Source organism: Thamnophis sirtalis, unplaced genomic scaffold (assembly GCF_051295495.1).
Source record: "Thamnophis sirtalis isolate CommonGarterSnake01/CBP01778 unplaced genomic scaffold, rThaSir2_p1.2 scaffold_4, whole genome shotgun sequence".
NCBI lineage: Eukaryota > Metazoa > Chordata > Lepidosauria > Squamata > Natricidae > Thamnophis > Thamnophis sirtalis.
In genome coordinates, this window is record NW_028261384.1 from 92,307,739 (window position 1) to 92,327,385 (window position 19,647).

At 39.7% G+C, this 19,647-nt stretch overlaps 1 protein-coding gene across 9 annotated transcripts in view; it reads left to right on the top strand.

Annotated features, from left to right (window-relative positions):
- The window catches only part of TLK2 (tousled like kinase 2), a 73,879-nt gene that overhangs the window by 33,599 nt on the left and 20,633 nt on the right, over positions 1-19,647 (top strand). For all 9 annotated transcript variants that reach the window (XR_015696417.1, XM_087713398.1, XM_087713399.1 and 6 more), the window contains 5 exons: positions 1,932-2,029; positions 2,413-2,494; positions 4,879-4,970; positions 6,243-6,332; positions 11,285-11,454. Coding sequence is in view for 8 of the 9 variants with exons in the window: in XM_087713398.1 (XP_087569524.1) it covers positions 1,932-2,029; positions 2,413-2,494; positions 4,879-4,970; positions 6,243-6,332; positions 11,285-11,454 (532 nt within the window). In the remaining variant the exon portion in view is untranslated. The remainder of the gene's footprint in view (positions 1-1,931; positions 2,030-2,412; positions 2,495-4,878; positions 4,971-6,242; positions 6,333-11,284; positions 11,455-19,647) is intronic.

Below are 19,647 nucleotides of genomic sequence, written 5' to 3' on the forward strand. Positions count from 1 at the left end.
GTCCAAGCCTTCCGCACAGCCTTGAAGAACTGGCTAGCCCGTCAGGCCTGGGGACAAGGATAGTTGCCCCTCCCAAATGATGAATGTATGTTGTTTGCTATTTTATTATATGTCTCTATGTTTAACGTCTGTATTCCCCCTCCCCGATTTTATGTGAGCCGCCCTGAGTCCCCTCAGGGAAAAGGGCGGCCTACAAATATTAATAAAATCTCTAAATCTCTAAAATCTCACTTCTTCACCGGAGGGAAGTGGGAGGCGTGACCAAGTGTCCTTCCCCCAGAGCACTGGACTCCAAGTTCCCGGAGTGGTGCCAGCGGTTGGCCGGGCCGATCTGCAAAGAGAGCAGACAGGTGCCCCGGTGGGAAGCCAGTAGGTTGCTTCAGAGCCCCAAGCCCATAGAGCCGGCACGGGAAGCACACTGGCCCTGGTGGAAGATGGCCTTTTCTGCAGCATCCCCCACCCATCTTTAGATCATCCTGCAAGGGGGGCTCTGCCTTTGCAGAAACGACTCCCCACCCTGTTAGGAGGGATGGGCTGAAGATTTTCTTAACTATGCTCCACTTGCCTGCCTTCACAAGCTGGCCCTCCACTTGCCTGCTTTCACAAGCTGGCCATCTGGCCACCGGGAAGGCTGTGTGGAAGGCAGATAAGCATGGCAGGGCCACAGGGAAGGGGGTAGAGGAGGCAGGCTGGGATCGTGCAAAGCCAGGGACTGGGCGGGATGAGCGAGTGGCAAACCAGTTCGGGGACGGGGACAACCAGCAGTCCCTACTGGTTTGGCGACCCAGGCCCAATGTCCGCAACCGGTTCTCCCTAACCAGTCTGAACCGGTAGGATTTCACCCCTAGTGTCCTCCTGTGAAATTCTCTGTCTCAAACTTTAAAGGCTTCTCTGACAATTTTATATTGTAATAACGGTGCTGCTTGTGTTCTGTTCACAAAAGACTGCGCTCCTAAGTAATTCTTTGTTGTAGTAAAGTATCTGTGGATTTTTAAATAGATGGTAAATATAGGTAAATAAATTATGCAGACAAAATAGACCTCTCACAATATTAGTATATCACTCATTAAAACTAAATAAAGGAAATTTTAACACAAGTTAAAGCAGTGTTTTTCAACCACTGTGCCGCGGCACACTAGTATGCCGTGACATAGTGTAAGGTGTGCCGTGGGAAAATTACTTTATATATAGTCAATATAGGCACAGAGTTAAAAAAATTTAACATTTTCTAATGGTGGTGTGCCTCGTGATTTTTTTCATGAAAAAAGTGTGCCTTTGCACAAAAAAGGTTGAAAAACACTGAGTTAAAGTACTTTTTTACAAAAATGGATTATTCAAATAAGTTTGATCAATCTCCATTCAAAACTAAGAGTAGAATGAGCTATCAGTTATTACTAATCTTGATGGCTGTGTATTATCTTTGGAAATAGTCAACATATCTTAGAAAACTAATAAAGAGTTCTTGAATTTTTAAGCCTACGCTTTTATAATTATCTTGTAAAAATATGTTTTGTGGTAAATTCATCTAAGAAAAATTAGAGTAAAATCTACAAAAGAAAATGGAAAAAGAAGAAAGAGAACAAATGCACTCCCCCATTTATAATATCAGAAGAAAAAACATATTATCAGAAATGCTTCACGTTCTTTTGCAAGTTTACTCAAGGAGTTAGAAAATAATAACATGTTATCCCTTGCAACATTGCAGCAAATGATAAAGAAGTGAGTGAGTATTAGCGAAAGGATATCTCCAAATTTTGGTAAGGACACAAAAGAGTTGCAAGTGAAAATATAGAGATGTCATCTTTCCCTGTGATTGGGGAATACTATGTAAAGGAAAGCCATTCTACATAAATCCTTATCAGGCAAATTTGGTTTAAAATCCTCAGTACAGCAGTTTATAGTACAATAAAGTGATCTTTCTCTTTGTGCAGGAAGAAGCTGAGATTCAAGCAGAATTAGAGCGATTAGAACGGGTTAGAAATCTGCATATTAGAGAATTGAAAAGGATACATAATGAAGATAATTCACAGTGAGTATTGGCCATAAGAGATAAGCAAATTACAACCTTATGGAAGATGACTCGTTGTTAAAATACAATAGAAATGTTTGCTTGTAATTAACTTTGTTTAGAATTAATATTTATTAAGTGAGTATAATCTGACTCCTAGCTACTTTGCGTAGTATATTCTTCCAGATGACAATGTAAACAAGTAAACATAAAGATAAAAGAAAACAGGCCAAAATGTGTCTGTGGTTGGCAGTGCAAGACTCAAAGTTTGGCTGTATTTCTCCAAGCTTTCTACACATTATAGGCAGAGAGTTCCATTTGTCAAATCATTTATCTTTTGGATGATTTGCTTAAGATTGTTCTAACCATTATATGGATAAAATCTCCTGTTCTCTCCCCATTAGGTTTAAAGACCACCCAACACTAAATGATAGGTATTTGTTGTTACATCTCCTAGGCAGAGGAGGATTTAGTGAAGTATATAAGGTAAATTAAATTGCCTTTTTATTTTGTTTGATTAAATATTGTAAAGTGTTTTTTTAATTTCTGTCTTTGTGTTCTAAGGAGTATGTCAATCTAAGATTCTTATTTGGTCTGAGAAGTCAGTAGATTCAAATTAATCAAAGTTACTGTGTATGCTCAATACAATTAAGTGAATTTTCTTGGTTTTATTTTAGCATTGTCATTTCATACTCACTTACCAAATTTGACACTATGTTAAAAGATTTTTTAGCATGTCATTTAGACTAGTGTAGCAGACCTTGGAGGTTGGAGGTTTTCTATCCAACCCCCATGCTCAAGCAGGAAATCCTATACTATTTCAAACAAATAGTTGTCTAGTCTCTTCTTAAAATCCTCCAGTGTTGGAGCACCCATAACTTCTGGAGACAAGTTGTTCTACTGATTAATTGCTCTAACTGTCAGAAAAATTATCCTTAATTATAGAGCTTCTCTCCTTAATTAGTTTCCATCCATTACTTCTTGTGCTTTGAAAAATAGGTTGACCACCTTTTCTTTGTGGCAGGTCCTGAAATATTGGAACACTGCTATTATATCCTCCAGTCCTTCTTTCCATTAATCTGTAATTAGTTTAAATCATTTTCAGAAGATTTTATAGAATTATTTATTAATTCTATATTTCACATGAGTGATGTGGTGGCTCAGTGGTTAAGACGCTGAGCTTGTCGATCACAAAGGTCGGCAGTTCTGTGGCTCAAATCCCTAGTGCTGCATAACAGAGTGAGCTCCCGTTACTTGTCCCAGCTTCTGCCAACATAGCAGTTTGAAAGCATGTAAAAATGCAAGTAGAAAAATAGAACCACATGTGGTAGGAAGGTAACAGCGTTCCATGCATCTTTGGTGTTTAGTCATGCTAGCCCCATGACCATGGAGATGTCTTCGAACAGCGCTGGCTCTTCAGCTTTGAAATGGACATGAGCACCACCTCTAGAGTAGGGAACGACTAGCACATATGTGCAAGGGGAACTTTTTACTATTTACCTATATTCCACATACTGTATTTTTTTGTACCGGACCATAAGACGCACATTAGCTTTAGAGGAGGAAAACAAGAAAAAAAATCTGCCTTTGCCTCCCAGCATCCACATGGTATTCATCTGGCTAGCATCCTTGCAGCAAACAGCCTGCCTCCTCCAGGGAATGCTGGAGACTTCGCTGCTGAGCAGCTGATTGGCAGTTGGATCAGCTTCCTGGAATACAGCTCTTCTAGGTGGCGGAGATCGCTGCCTATCGCCACCGCCATTCATTGCCGCTGCCTATCACCACCGCAGCAGTGATAGGCAGTAAGCGGCAATGACAGCAAACAGCGGCAGAGGCAGCAATCGCAGTCGCCTAGAACAGCTGATCAGAAGAATTCCAGGAAGCCGATCCAACTGCCAATAACCTGCTCTGCAGTGAAGGCTCCAGTGTTTCCTGGCGGCAACAGTGATATCAACCCCGCTCCCCTCACCGCAACATTTGCTCTATAAAATGTACAGACATTTCCACCCACTTTTTGAAGGGGTGGGGTGCATCTTATAGAGCAAAAAATATGGTAATGGGACTTTTTTTAAACTCATAAAGTTCATTCTTAAATTGCAAACTTTGTCAAAACAGGGATTATTTTTCTTATTAACATGATATATATGTATAGCATTTCCAGATCCTGGAGAAATATTCAACACTCTGGGAGCTTAATGTCAGTAATTTTTTCAGGGAGGGCATATCTTAATAATACCAATTGTTTCATATAAAAAGATGTTCCTTTCTTTTGACAACTCCAAAATTTTACTGAATAGCTGAGAGACATTTAAGTTATTATATAATGTATTTACTTTCATTGCAACTTTTATACTATATAGAGGCTGATAAAAAGCCTAACTTCCATAGTGTTTGCTACTTTGCATCTTCCATTTGTTTTACCAAGTCTAAATCCCAAGCTTCATTTTGACCTACAGGGAGATCACCAAAATCATCATCATAATAAGGATGATGATGATGTTAATAATAACCTTCACAGTTCCTAGGTCCTTGGTTAGGACTTGAGCTGTTGAGCTACCAACCAGTCCCAAAGGCTGTGAATCTCACTAGAGATTAACCACATAATAATGATGGATGATGATGATGATGCCTAAATATTTAAAATATGTATGACCACCTAGCCACCCCCACCCAGCCGGTCCAGCCCCCACCCACAACAGTCTGAGGAACTGTGAATTGGCCCTCTGTTTAAAAAGTTTGAAGACCCCTGCTCTAGTCAATAAAAGTTAAACATTTAAGTATTGCTCTTTTCATAACTGATCTTTTTCATGTTTAAAGATCGCAATCTTTGTGGTGTTTTTGACTACATACTAGCTATCCTTCTCTTTCAGGCATTTGATTTAACAGAACAGAGGTATGTAGCAGTAAAAATCCACCAGTTAAATAAAAACTGGAGGGATGAAAAGAAAGAGAATTACCACAAGTGAGTATTTCCACAGTTACATCATCCAAATGTTGGCATCCAACATGAATTTATGACAGTTCTGAGATCATTTGATCACCACCTTCTCAACCAACTCCTGACAAGAAAAAATAATTGGAAAGCCAGATTCACTTATCAACCATGTGGTTCACTTAACAACTATAGTTTTGGATTGTTGGGTATATATAGAATAATAGGAAGAGTTTTGTATTAACATATACTCAGGTTTCCCTTTAGATTGCATTAAGGTTTGTTTGAAGGTTTTATTAAAAACTTTGTTCATAAATTGTAAATGAAAATGTAATTAGAAAAATGTAAATATATTTTTTCTAGATATAGTTGAAAACCATAAAATAACTGTTTCCTGTGAGCAAAAATTAATGAATCACTGTCCATTTCTTCGTAATGTTATTATTTCTGGAATTGTACATTTTAGACTAGTCTAACTAAAAGTAGCTCAGACAAGAGACATCACAGCCCACAACTGGATAGAGGATGGAAGAGATTTAGAATAGCCACTCCTAAAATCTCCCTGAGTAGATCTGTTGGTGTGAGAATCGTAAAAGTTTAGTGTGCAAGATTGTCTGTTCATGTAAGCAAGTGAACCAAACATTGGCTTGATTGTTCTACGTCATTCTTGGGCTGGGCCTAACAACAACTGAGTTATTTTCCAAATCACCAAAAATAATATCCTTTGTTGATTCGAATCTAGCTGGATAGTATGTCCACTGCCAGTTATAACTCTTTAGATTGTTTTCAGAAAAACTAGAACATGCTCAGAGAAGAATATATAATAATGATCTGGAGATTGCTGCCTTGGCTCCATTTCAAAAGGCAGTCAAGTTGGATTTGTTCCAAAAGCCTTTAGAAATTATTTTCTTTTTTTTTCCAGGTTCAGGTTAACCCTATAAAAAGGCAGACTATATTCCTGCGTCATGATCTTGACAATATTTTCTTAATAGTTCCACTTATGTGCCATGTTCAGATTAAAAGTCAGGCATACTAAGTGATATTCGATACATTCAGTTTTGAGATAACATAGTGTGTGAACTAAATTGTGATATTTTTAAAATATCCCATTCAGATGCATTCAATCTTCCATTTGCAGACCTACACTTTTCCTGGAAGTATTCTATAAAATAATTTTGAGGGATACCTGAGTTGAGTTTGGCACCTGACAAAGCATTACCCCCCCTTTTTTTTTTCACCTCCTGAAGTGCCAGAGGATTGATGAGAAGTCACTTGTAATAAATAATTTTCTTTTTCTTTTAGGCATGCTTGTAGGGAGTACAGAATTCATAAAGAGCTGGATCATCCTCGCATAGTTAAATTGTATGACTATTTCTCATTGGATACTGACTCGTAAGTGTGGCTGTCTTTGTAATTTGCATTGTTAATAAAGTCACTTGAAAATTTGTGAGTAAGCTGTTTACAAATTTGCAGGGGGAGGAAATGGAGCAAACCAATCTGTTTTGAAATATGGATTATAACATTTAAAATAAAGCCTTGCCAGAAATTGTATTTGTCTGACTAATCCAATTATTAAGAAAAGACCTTTTGCAAGTCCCCACTCCTTATAAAGATGCATGGGGCATAGAAAATGCAGCATGCATTCTGAGTGATGGACCTATTTTGTGAAATACTTTTCTCTGGAAGAACAGATGGCCCAAATGCTACTGTCATTTTGTAAACAAAGCAGTTTTGTTCCAGCTTGGGTTCAGCCCTTAGATTAGTTTAGCTTTACAAGCATCTATGATGTTTATTCCTAGCTTTTAATTATTTTTAAATATTTACACTGAGCTTTTAATTATTAAATTAAAAGGACTAGAGTGCCTTGATACTAATATAGGTATACATCTGTGATGGTGAGCCTATGGCACATGTGCCTGAAGTGGCAGGTGGAGCCATGTAGCCTGGCACGTGCGGCATCACCCATTCCTCTTCTGAGTTTGTGGTGCACATGTATGTGCGATAATCAACTGGCCATTGTGTGCAGCAATTCCAGAAACTGGAAGCGCTGGCTTTTCATTCCGGCCAGCTGATTGGCATGCGCATCAATAACCACAACACTAGCTTGCTGGTGCGCATGCATGTGCTGGAAACTGGAAGTCAAATTTACTGGCATGTGCATGGCCTCTGGGCAGCTCCTCTTCCAGGTTGTGGCCCTGACGAGCACCCGCACCCCCTCTCTTTTCAACACTGGGTGCCAAAAACGTTTGCTATCACTGCTGTAGGACCGTGATGGTGAACCTACAGAATATGTGACGGAAGTGGCACACAGAGCCATCTCTCCAGGCATGCCAGCCATCGCCCATTACTCTTCTGGGTTCTGGTCAGCTGGTATTCGCCCCTGCAGGAGTGTCGGATACCAGAAGAGCAGCTCCCTGGCGTGCATGCGCAGCCAGGAAGCTGAGCCACCTGGCTTTGCAGATGCATATGTGCCAAAACAGGAAGCTCAGCTTCAGGGAACTGCTCTTCCTGTTTTCCGGCACTCCCACGTCCATGCACACTCCCATTTCGGCACTTAGTGCCAAAAAGGTTTGCCGACACTGGTATACATCTCATAAAATTTATGTTTCTTTCTACACAGCATGGTGGCTTACAATTAAAAAAACATAAATAGCTAAAATATGAGTAAACATTTATACCAAAGGAGCCATCCTAAACCTGCTTTGTTTCTTTTCCAAAAAAAACCAGATCAGTAGAAACCTAGTATAACTGAGGGTGTGCATTCTATAATTTGGAAACAATATATATGATAGCCTTCTTTCACAAACCTCATAAATTGTGGAAAGGCAATTCATAGTTAGCATTCTGGGGAAATGTATCATGGAAGAAAAAATAGGATTTATAAAAGGGATTCAAGTATTATCACCTTGCACATAAGAGAAGCTACAGTAATATTTCATTTTGTGGGTGCCAAATTTTTGCAATTGAAACTTATGCTAAAAGTACTAAGTAAATTAGGTGTTAGCCCATTTTTTCCAATAATTTTACTCAGTTTAATATTTATCTTTTTCTTCCAAGTTTCAAATATGACATTTCGAAACAAGCTAAGGTCTTGTCCCAAATGTGCTTTTTCAAGTGGCAACTGAACTTTCTTATTTTTCTTTGAAGACATTTCACTTCTCATCCAAGAAGCTTCTTCATCTCTGGTCTTATTAATGGATAAAAAATAAAGGAAAATGTGCTTTGTGTCAAAATTAATGTATTTGTATGATAAAGCATAGTACTGGTGAAATTAAAAATAACCTAAAAATATTTCACGTTATAAAATAAATCCAAGAAAATCAAATATACTACTACATAACACAGGACACTTACACATAACAGCATTTCTATTTATTTATGTTGTTTTAGACCACTTTCCAGCTTAAAAGACACAGTTATACATTCAAAATATACAGGAGATTTTAGTTGCTGAGAATGATTTTTTCAACAAATATGTGTGATCTTTTTAAAAAAATAATAAAGTTTTTTTTATTTTTATGCATTTCATTGCATGAATGGTTTGATTGCTGTCATACAGTTCAATACCAATAAACATAACAGTATTATTCCTAGTAATTACATTTCATTTTTAGTTTTACTAACACGTAATTTCTACTGTCATCCTTCAATTCTAAACCTCATAGTTTTACCATACATAGCTTAACAACTGTTTTTGCTATTTTCTCCTCTTATTTCTATCTCTATTTTAGCCTCCCATTTCCCCCCCTTCCCCTATCATTCTAATATTCAAAGATGTGATCTTTCCTTTTTTCATTATTCAATATTTTAATATGCACTTCTAGCATCTTTCAAGCATTTATCAAATTACTTAATCCTAGCTTTTCACTGTTAATCACATTTTATACATATTTAATAATACCCTTATACAAATTCTGTTTATCTAATTTACAAACTATTTTTCAGCCTCTATAATTCTAATAATATTATACATTACAATATTACCTTACTAATATATATTCAAAAATGATTTTTCTCACACTTCATACAGAGTAGTTATTCAACTTATATAGTTCTAATATTCATACACATTATAAGGTATTTTCATAAAATGTTGCTTTACATTCCTTTCCTTTCCCATTATCCCACGTTTCACCCTCATCCAAAATTTTAATCTTTTTTTTGTTGTCACCCTTACACATATTTTAATTCTTTTATTTTACCTACTTTTGAATCTCTATTGTAATTATGCCCTCTAATTTTCTCTCCCCTCGCCCTTTTTCCTACTGTCTTAATTCTATGACTGCCTGTTCTAACCCCCTTTTTCTTCTCTCTAGCTGTTTTCCTGTTTCTCCCCATTTCCTTTTCACATCTTTTAGAATATTTTCCTTCTGTTCTATTCCCTTATTGACCATCAATTGTACTAATATCTTCTTGTTGTTGCCTTCTTTTGATTTCCCGATTCTGTTGTCTCCTCCACTCTTTCTGATAATTCCATTTTTTTCCTCAATGTCCTGTTCTTTACTTGTTCCTTGTATCATATTTTCTAGTTTTTAATCTATACATTCCATACAACCAAATATTTCCTTCATCTCTTGTGTTCTTTTATAAAATCCTTAATGTCTTGGTACATCAGCTCCATTTAATTGTCTCCACTTGCTTCCATTTTACAATCAATCCAATTTAAGAAAAGAAGCCAGGGGGTTGTCCATGCCTCTTCCAATCACTTTTATTTGCTTAACAATATTCAGGGTCACTTGACTAAAGGTCTTGTTTATTGCATAAGTCTCCAGTAATTTTTAGGTAAATACTTACAATCCAACAATGTAAAAGGTTCCAAAGTTGCACAGTTCTCCTTTTAGCAGCAGATGACACTCAAACTTCAGCTTGGTTCTGCCTCTCTGTGTAGTGCTGATTTTAATTATTTTAAATTTGTAAATCCAGGAGGGCAACATTTATAATAATAAAAAACAAGCTCCAGATCAAATTCCAGTATTTTAAAAAATATTTTGAGAGTTCAATTTTCTTTTCCTTAGTTTTCGTTCAAAAAAACTTCTCTTTTAAATATTCTGATTTTTTTTTAATGTACTTTTCCCGCTGCTGGCCAATAGTTCCAATATGCTTTCCCCTTGAATTTCTTGGGGTCACTTTTCAATAAAAAGTAGTCTCTTACCCAGTTCACAAGCCACTCATTTCTCTATTCCTGCAGTCTTAGGTTTTTCAGGCTGTAGTTTGGCTTCATGGCAGCCATGTTTGCTGCCGCTGCTCCCGCTCATCAGCTGAAGGGTCTTTCCTAGTCAGGGGGAGAGATGCAGCTCCCCTATACCTGTTGGCCTCTACCCTATACCTGCCCTTCAGAGTGGCTATTGTCCAAATTTAGACCATCCAATAAGGAGAGATCGGAGCTGACCACAGAGTTCCCAGATCAGGCTTCTGGAGGTGCCAGAAATGCAACCAGAAGTATGTGTGACCTTTTAAGAACAGCCATGTACAAGTTGCTCTGAGACTGACTAACATTTCCCGACTAAGAATCGAAGAGGGTTGTCATTTCCAAAGACCAGGACCTATTATTTTCCAGATATGTTAGATGCTATAGTATACGTTATCCCATTTAAGGACATTTTCCCCAGAATTAAAGAACAATTAATGTAGCAAAGAAAGGAAGAACATACTAATATAAGAGGGAAATACAGGCAGTATTGAGGATTTGACCCTTGATTCATATTAAAAGTGTAGAATTTCAAATTTCAAAACAGTACATAGAAATGTACTGTTAGAAATACATACTGCCCAAACTTTTTCTTTTCTGATATTGAAAGGAATGATTTCAAAATATTAATAGAAATATATAGTGATTAAATGAATAATTTCATATTAAAATTCCAAATGAATCAAGAAAGTACATTCATATAAATTCTATTAAAGCATGTTGCAGGTGAATTCAGTATCATTTTTTTAAAAAATATGTGATACATTAATACCAATCAAGATTTATATAAAAAAGAAAAGTATTTTTGGATCAGTAGACACTAAAAGTGTTTAAGTATGTCACATCATTCTCATGAAAGTCTGATCAGACATAAAATAAATGATGTTGTGTTGCTCCAGCTTATCTTTATCCTTTTTTACCAGTAAATAAACACACTTTGAAAAAAAGCTCATAGGGTTAAAAAAAAAGTAAGGTCTATCGCTTCTTGGCTAAAATCAGGTTAATAGGTCTATACCTACTATGCATTTTTGAGTTATTCATATATTGGTGCAGATGTACAGATCAAGAAAAATCATTGTGATTTCTTAAGTAAACATTAAGTTGATTTTGATACATGTATAAAACATGTTTGATTGTTTGATTTCACTTCCTCCAGGTTTTGTACAGTATTAGAATACTGTGAGGGGAACGATCTGGACTTCTACCTGAAACAGCACAAATTAATGACAGAGAAAGAAGCCCGATCTATAATCATGCAGATTGTAAATGCATTAAAATATTTAAATGAAATCAAGCCACCTATTATTCATTACGATCTCAAACCAGGTAAGTTCATAGTGAAGATTGTACTGCACCAGGGGGTGGGGGGGAGGGCAGAATATGATATATTTTACAGGATTATGCTTCCTTGATGATTGAATGTGAAATATGTAGTTTGGTTTGATTATTTAGCAATTATCACTGTAAACTTCCATAGTCATAACTGGGAACATTGTCAATCCTTTCTCTCCTAATTGGATACTATCCTTTTGTTTCTTTGAGAAGTATTAAATATTCTGCTCCACTTGTAGTGCTAATATCTTCAATGGTAGATAGATGTTATTCTGAAAAGGAGATCAGTAATTATCTTTAAATTTTATCTTTTATTCAAGTTGTAACGAGGTGCTTTAGTGAACTGGAGTTGATGCATGGTTTTAATTTGACTCATGTTTGTGTGATGTTCTTTTATCAGTGAAATGAGTTAGACTGAGATGGGAAGAAAGCTCATGAATGGAAATTATTATTAAGATGACAATGATGGATCTTTTGATCTTCTGGTCCTGCTTAGCCTTCATGTTTATTCCTACAAAGTTATTCTAAAACGAAACTGCTTTAGTTTATTGTGTTACCATTTTGTATGGATGATTATTTGTTTTGATTGAATGTTATAAGAGAACTTAATTGGAGAGCAACTAATACATTTTAGAAAATTATGGTTGGTTGCACAGCCCGCCAGATATTTATACTGGATTTGGCATGTTTGTTCAACCTGTCAAATTCTTCTCCAAGACCTACAAATAGGAAGGTGTTATTTAATAATATTAAAGGTATTGTCACAGGATATAAGCTGTTCCAAGTAAATCTATCTTTTACCATTAACTGATGTTAATTTTGTCAGTGTTCAAGTAGTGCTCTAGACCAGTGTTTCTCAACCTTGGCAACTTGAAGATGTCCGGACTTCAACTCTCAGAATTCCCCAGCCAGCATTCGCTGGCTGGGGAATTCTGGGAGTTGAAGTCCGGACATCTTCAAGTTGCCAAGGTTGAGAAACACTGCTCTAGACCAGTGGTGAGTTCCTACCGGTTTGGCCAAATCAGTAGTGGTTTGGCGGCCTGGGTTGCTGGAACCGGTGTGGACCCAGGCCTGCCACGCCCCTGAACCGGTTCTCCTGGGACTGCCATCTTTATGGCTTCTGTGCACGTGTAGAAGCATTTTTACAATACTGTGCATGCATGAACGCTGCACAACCACAAGCAAACAGGCAGTAGCAGCTGCCGGAATCCACCCCTGCTCCAGACGTTTTGGAATTCCACCCAAGATACCTTATTACTGTTGGTAATATTCACTTTATTTTATTTTTCTACTTCATTTGCAGATCTTTTGTGTTTTTGATTTTCTCCTTTTCTTTGTCTTATGTTGTCTCCAGGTATTGCCACATCCACTATCCAGATTTTTTTGTTTTTCTTGTCAACAGTCATTAAGTCATGTGATAGATGCTTGTCTGTTTGAATTCTAAAGTCCTAGAGCACTTTAACTTCTTCATGTTCTATTACTAGATACTCCTGTACACCATTGTTGCTGTTTTGTCTTTCCCTCGTGTAGTCAGTCCGTGCCATCTTCTTACAGCAGTTAACTAGGTGCCCGATTGTTTCTGCTGCGTCAACAAATGCAGAGGTGGTATTTGTTGTCTGTAGCTGTCCTCTCAATTCTGCCTTTATATGCATTCGTTCTTAAGGCTTGGTCTTATGCAGCCAGAATTAGCCCTTCTGCCTCTTAATTCAACTTTCCCGCTTTTAGCCATTGCCAGGTCTTGTCCTATCTGCTTTGCCTCCTATTTCTTTAATGTACTAGCCATGTATGTAATACTTTGCCTTGTTGTGTCTCTTTTCGATTTTTCATTTGGTCTTTCTTATAGACCAAATAGACTTTCATATAGTCTCTCCAGTACTTAGTAAATATTCCTGGTACACTAGCTTCTATGCATTTTCAAATATTTCTCCAATGCCTCTTCTTCAGTTGCTTGGAGTACATCCCACACCCACCTGTTTTCCTTGGTAAGCAGAATCTCCCAACATTGCTGTGGGGATGAAAGGCATGATTTATGATCATTTTTCTGGTCTTCTATCCAGGGCTTTTACTTCTGCTTGAGCCCAGTCCACTATTCCACCTCTATATCTAATGATTGGAATTGTCCAGGTTTGCCTTGGTGATATTTCCTCCACTGAGTTTGGACTTTTAATATCTTCTTCAGTCTTATGATGTATTCACTTCTAACCCTCTTTTTGGCTTCAGTGTGCTTGATATTGCCAGCTTGAAGGATGCCCAGGTGTTTGTAGTGATTGTCTTCATCTAGATTCTTGATGTTATTTTCAGAAGCCATCTTGATTCTTTCAGTTTTCAATATTTTTTCTGTTGATGGTGGCAGAAGCACATTTGTTCAGTCCAAAATCCTTTCACTTTCTTGGCTGTATAAATGAACAGTGTTGAGAATCAATTCTATTTCAGCAGGTATTTCACCATACAGCTTCACATCATCCATGTAAAAGAAATGGGATATCTTAGCAGTTATCTTTGATGTTTGAGAGCTATGGATTGATGTGTTCAGTATTATTGACATCAGTGCAATAACAAACAGTAGTTGTGGTAGTTTTCTTGAAAGATTCCTCATTTGATATTAACCTCTCCTGATCTAAACCATTGAGCAGCAATTATGTCTTCCATTGTCCCATTGATCTTTGTACAAAGATCAGTAGATCTATTTCTACTAATTCCACTTATTTCTAGGCACTTGATTATCCAATCATATGGCAGGAAGTCAAATGCCTTCTAATAATTAATCCAAGCTACATTGCAGTTGATCTTGTCTTGCAGTTTCCAAAAGCATCTTGTCAGTTTCTAAAGTATTGTCCCTGTGCTGTCTGGGCAGTTTCCTTTCTGCCCAAATGGAAAGAGCTTGTTTGGACTGCATCAGTTACCACACAGATACAATCTGAAAGTTATTGCTAAGTAGACATCCTGCACCTTGTTGTTAAACTGTTTATCAATGGATGGGTGTAGACCAGGGGTGGTATTCTGCAGGTTCTGATCAGTTCTGGAGAACCGGTAGCAGAAATTTGGAGTAATTCGGAGAACTGGTAAATACCACCTCTGGCTGGCCCCTTTCTATTCCCCCCCTCCCGGCTGATTTCCCCTTCTGTGCCAATTTTTTTGTAAACACTAAATTTTCAAAAATAGGTTTGGGTCACGACCAAATCGGTTTGCAACCAAAAATATGGAATGAATTATGGTTGTGACAAGAGGTTCTACTGTACTACAGTAGCAATAAATTGAGATAACCACCAGGAGCCATCATGAAGAAGCCTACAAGTATTTTTCAGTTGGATAATATCAAACATGAAGACGTTAAAATGTGATTAGTGAAAAAGTGCTGAAGATGATAGAAACACCATCAAAATCATTAGTATCTGGGCTATACCCATGATGTGATATACTGCTAGAATTTTAACTGGATAGTTTGGACCACAAAACAAGTGATGGCAAAACTATGATACCTGTGTCAAACGTGACATGCCACAGCATATTGGTGGCATACCAGCATTCACCAATACCTGACAACAACTATTTTTGAAAACATACCTTGTTCTTGTGCAATTTTTGAGGCTGTGGAGGCTGGGTGAAAATAGGCTGTGCGCACAAGACCTATATTCTGAAAATTATTTCAGAATGGGATATGCTTTTATGCAGCTTTCAGAGGCTGCAAAAGAGCATTTTAGAAGCCACTTCAAGAATGAAGGCCTCATGTGACATAGAGTAGCCGCACATAGGCTGCAGTGGCCTGTAACAAAAAAAAAAAGACATTGCCTGAAAATAAGTGACACAAGCAGATCCTGGGGAGTGCTGACTGCAAGGTAACCGTTCCTTGGGGAATGGTACAAGGTAGCCTTTTTGAGTGGCAGTGGTGCCCTAGGACTGAAGTTGAAACCTGGATCTCCAATTCAGGCCCAGCCTTGGTGCAGCTGCTGAGTGTTACTGTTCAGGATGGTTTTAATGAGGGAAGTGGGGGCAATAATAGAGAATTATTTCTCTTTCTTTTGGGACATAAGAGCAGATTCAAGGCATTTCCAAAATTTTAACATGCCAAGCCCACGTCTTGGGAAGAACGCTGTGTATATGAAGGCCAAGACCAGCTAAAGAACTGGTAGCTGTGAATTCACAGCATAGACACTGAATATTTTCATTTCCAAACAAGGCACCCTATCCTATGCCTTCTCCTAAGAAAGAACAAAGTTCCCTACCAAAAGAAAAGATTAAAACAAAGAATAATTCAACATCTAGAACAGCATAAAAACAACCAAATAAGCAATAGCAATAGCATTTAGACATATATACCACTTCACAGTGCTCTACAGCCCTCTCTAAATGGCTTACAGAGTCAGCATATTGCCCACAACAATTTGGGTCCTCATTTTACCCACCTCGGAAGAATGGAAGGCTGAGTCAACCTTAAGCCTGGTGGGATTTGAGCTGCCAAATTGCTGGCAGTCAGCAGACGTAGCCGGTAATGCTGCATTCTAACCACCGCACCACCATGGCTCTAACACAATGGCTGGTCTACACCAGGGTAGGATTCAAAAATTTTATCAGCAGTTCTGTGGGCGTGACTTGGTGGGCGTGGAGGGGAAGGTTACTACAAAATCCCCATTCCCTCCCAATCAGCTGGTACTCGGAAGACAGAGAATTGTGCATTTTTTGGTCAAAACCAGATTTGATCATGTACAGAAGCGTTTGTGACTACAGGTTTTACTGTACATTTCTTTAGGCCAAGTTCCATTGCTGTGTCTATGCTAAAAATTCTTAAGGTAATGTATCCATGATTGACAATGATTTCTGGTTTTCTACAAAGCTGTAGATTATCCATATAAAGCAAAAGTCTGTTGGCTTACCTGAACGGCTGTTCTCTGTGCATTATGGGAGAATCCAAGCATGGTTTAAATTCAGCCCATTAGCCTAGAGACTGAGTTTGAAAAAGTCTTGACTACACCTCTCTTGTCCTCCGGAAGTGAGTTTTTTAATGCAGCATAGCCGGAAGAAGAAATGTCCAAGATGATGATGAGTTGGTGTCAAAGGTAGGTATGTACGCTAATCCTGGACCAGCTGGACACAGGGCGGAGTTGGATTCTCCCGTAAGCCAACAAAATTTCTCATGTGCGCTGCTTAGAGAATCCAAGCATGGGATACACCAAGGTTAGAATCACAAGGGTGGGAAGAGGCCTGGTCCAGGGCCCCGGACTCAGATTGAACTCTCTGCAGTATTTGCCACCTGAATGATGCCGAGGCGAACTTGTCCACTTTGTAATGTTTGATGACGGGTGACGGAGAAGACCACGTCACCATCCTGCAGATCTCTTCTACTGATGCTTGTGTGTCCCAAGCTGTTGAGGTGGCCGTGCTCCTGGTGGAATGAGCTGTGATATGTCTGGGCAGTGGTTGAGACTGGTGTTCGTAGGCCAAGGAAATGCAGGCTTTAAGCCAGTGTCCTATGGTCGAGGGAGTAACCTTCCTGCCCACAGCAGCCGGCTGAAAGGAAATAAAGAGGGTCTGTCATTTGCAGAAGGATGCAGTGCGTATAATGTACCTGCGAAGAGCCCTCCTGATATCTAGGAGATGCCATTTCCGTTCAAGTGGATGAGTCAGCCTAGGAAATTTGGAAGGACGACCTGATGGCCACGGTGAAACCAGGAGTTAACTTTTGGAAGGAACAAAGGGTCCAACCTCAAAACAACTCTGTCTGAATGGAAGACACAAAGGTCCTTCCTGACCAACAGGGCCTACAGGTCCAATACTCTCCTCACCGAGGTAATGGCGATGAGGAAGACATTAAGGGTAAGACTGAAGTCACTTATATCTACGATAAAAGGCCGGCTACCCAATCCTTGAAAGGACCGCCTGTTCTGGGACTGCTGCTGTTGGAACTGCTGCTCTCCGCCCCTATCTCTGAACACTGATCTGTTCAGGATTGATCCGGACCCTATGAATAGGTCCAGTGGTATGGCTGGTAACTGAACTTAAGTTCAGTTTCCCAAAATAACTGCCTACGAAATAAGGGAGCGCGCTTGTCAATGTAAAGAGGCCAGGACCGTGCGCTTATCCTTATTTTTGACCAAAATGGGATCCAAGGCCTCCCCAAACAGCTTCCCACCTTTAAAGGGAGCGGAAGCAGATGCCATTTAGAGCGCATGTCAGCCTGCCAGTGGCGGAGCCATAGGAGGTGACGAGAAGAAATATTGGAGGCCATAGCTTAAGATGCAAACTTGGCAGCATTTAGAGTTGCGTCTGAAGAGAATTTAATGACTGCCACCAGTTTATTAACATTATGGTGGAGTTGAATGTCCTCCACCAGGGGAAATCCTGGCCTGCAACTGCTAAAGCCACACTAGGGAAGTCCGGTTGAAAAAGGACACAGCCTTAGCCGCACAGATCATCCAGGCAGCCACCTGATGGGTTTTACAGAGTGTCAACTCCGCCTTGCAATCCTCCGCATGAAGGCCCTCTGAAACATCTGAAGGCACAGTGGCAGGAGAGACTAGAGTGACAAGCTGAGCATCCACAGATGGAATCTGGAGCAGCCCTTCTAAGTCCTGGCCGCAATCATAAAGCTTCAGATCATCATTACTGAGGGGAGGTATGGATCAAGGTTCGTTCCACTGTTGCTGAATTACATCCATGAATAGCTTAGGAGAGAGAATGACCTGTTCGGGTACTTATTCAGAGAAAAGACGTTCAGTGGCATCCAGTCCTAAGGCTGCCCCAGCCGAGGCCTCCAGGGTTCCCATATTCACTGTAGCCTTGACCTCGTACAGAAGGGACTTAAATAAGGCTTTGCAAAATAACCCTGAAAAATGTGGTGTCGGGGCCTAGACCTTCATCCTCTGACAGTTCCTGCTCAGCCATGTCTTCATCCCCTATCAGCGAGGCCTTGCTGTGCAAAGAATGGCAAGGTAAAGGGGGATCAAATACTGGACCTAGAGGAGCCCTGGGTATACCCAATGGATGGAGTGACTGTCCTCTGCACTGTATTTTTGAGTCTACCCCCTGGGAAATTGATACGGAAATCAGGTCTTTAGTTTCCCGGGGGAGAACCATCGCCTGACCCTCCTCTGTTTTTCCAAGGCTTGCTGCCTCCACTCCGTGTCCTTAGTGGCAGACGCTGACCTGGTAGTGGATCTGCTGCATTTAGCTGTGAAGGATAGAGCCCTTGCAGCGGCCCTACCAGTCCTGGAGCCAGATGCCTCTGTAGAAGGTGATTGGTTGGGGGATGGCTCTGCCGCCCCACTGCTACCCACAATGGAGTGATCCGCCATCTTGCAGCCTCCCGACAAGGTGCTGGCCCAAGACTAAGCGCTGCACAATCTGGAAGCAGCCACTGTTAGAAACACTCACTGCGGTGATCAAAGGCAGGAAACCAGCGCCAAGGGACGATATCAAGGCAAGGCGAAGGCTGCCACCAAGCAAGTTCTGTAATCGAATGGTAAGAGTGCGGGTAAAAATGGTGCAGGCACAGTAAACCAGTGCTCTCGGCACCAAGACCAACAGTCGTGGCTCATCACGTCGGAAGTACAATTGGCGCAAATTCAACAGACACCTCCTGCACTGCCGGCTCAGCGGCGGAATTCAAAACAAGGGGGAAAACTTGAAATTGAGGGAACCCTTACACAGGAGCAGCGAACCGGTTCTTCAAGCGTCAATATCCTCCCCACCACCAATGGAGGCTAGCTCGAGTGATAGGCAATATTTCCGGTCACTCAAGCTCCAACAAAAAATGATCCTTAGGAGCTCCAACACACCCAAAGAGCCAACAGAGAAGGGACGGTGGCGGTTCTCTCCGGCAGACCGGGAGAAAACAGCGCCCTCACCCGCAGCCAAAAGGCGATCTGAGACACACAAAGCTTACACTCAATTCCGTCTGTATGTAATCTGCTGTAAAACACTTCGGAGAATCCAAGTTGTCCGATAATTCACTTCTTTTATTCCACAGTTGAAAATTGAGTTGGAAAAGGTCTTGAATATATTTCTCTTAGGCTAGATTGAGTTAAAAAAACTGACTTCTGGAGGGCAAGAGAGGCGTGATCAAGACTTTTTCAAACTCAGTCTCCAGGCTAATGGGCTAAATTTAACCCATGCTTGGATTCTCCAAGTAGCGTAAAGGTGAATGTGAAATTTTATCAGCATATTTGATGTTTGATAGCCACGATTTGTTTT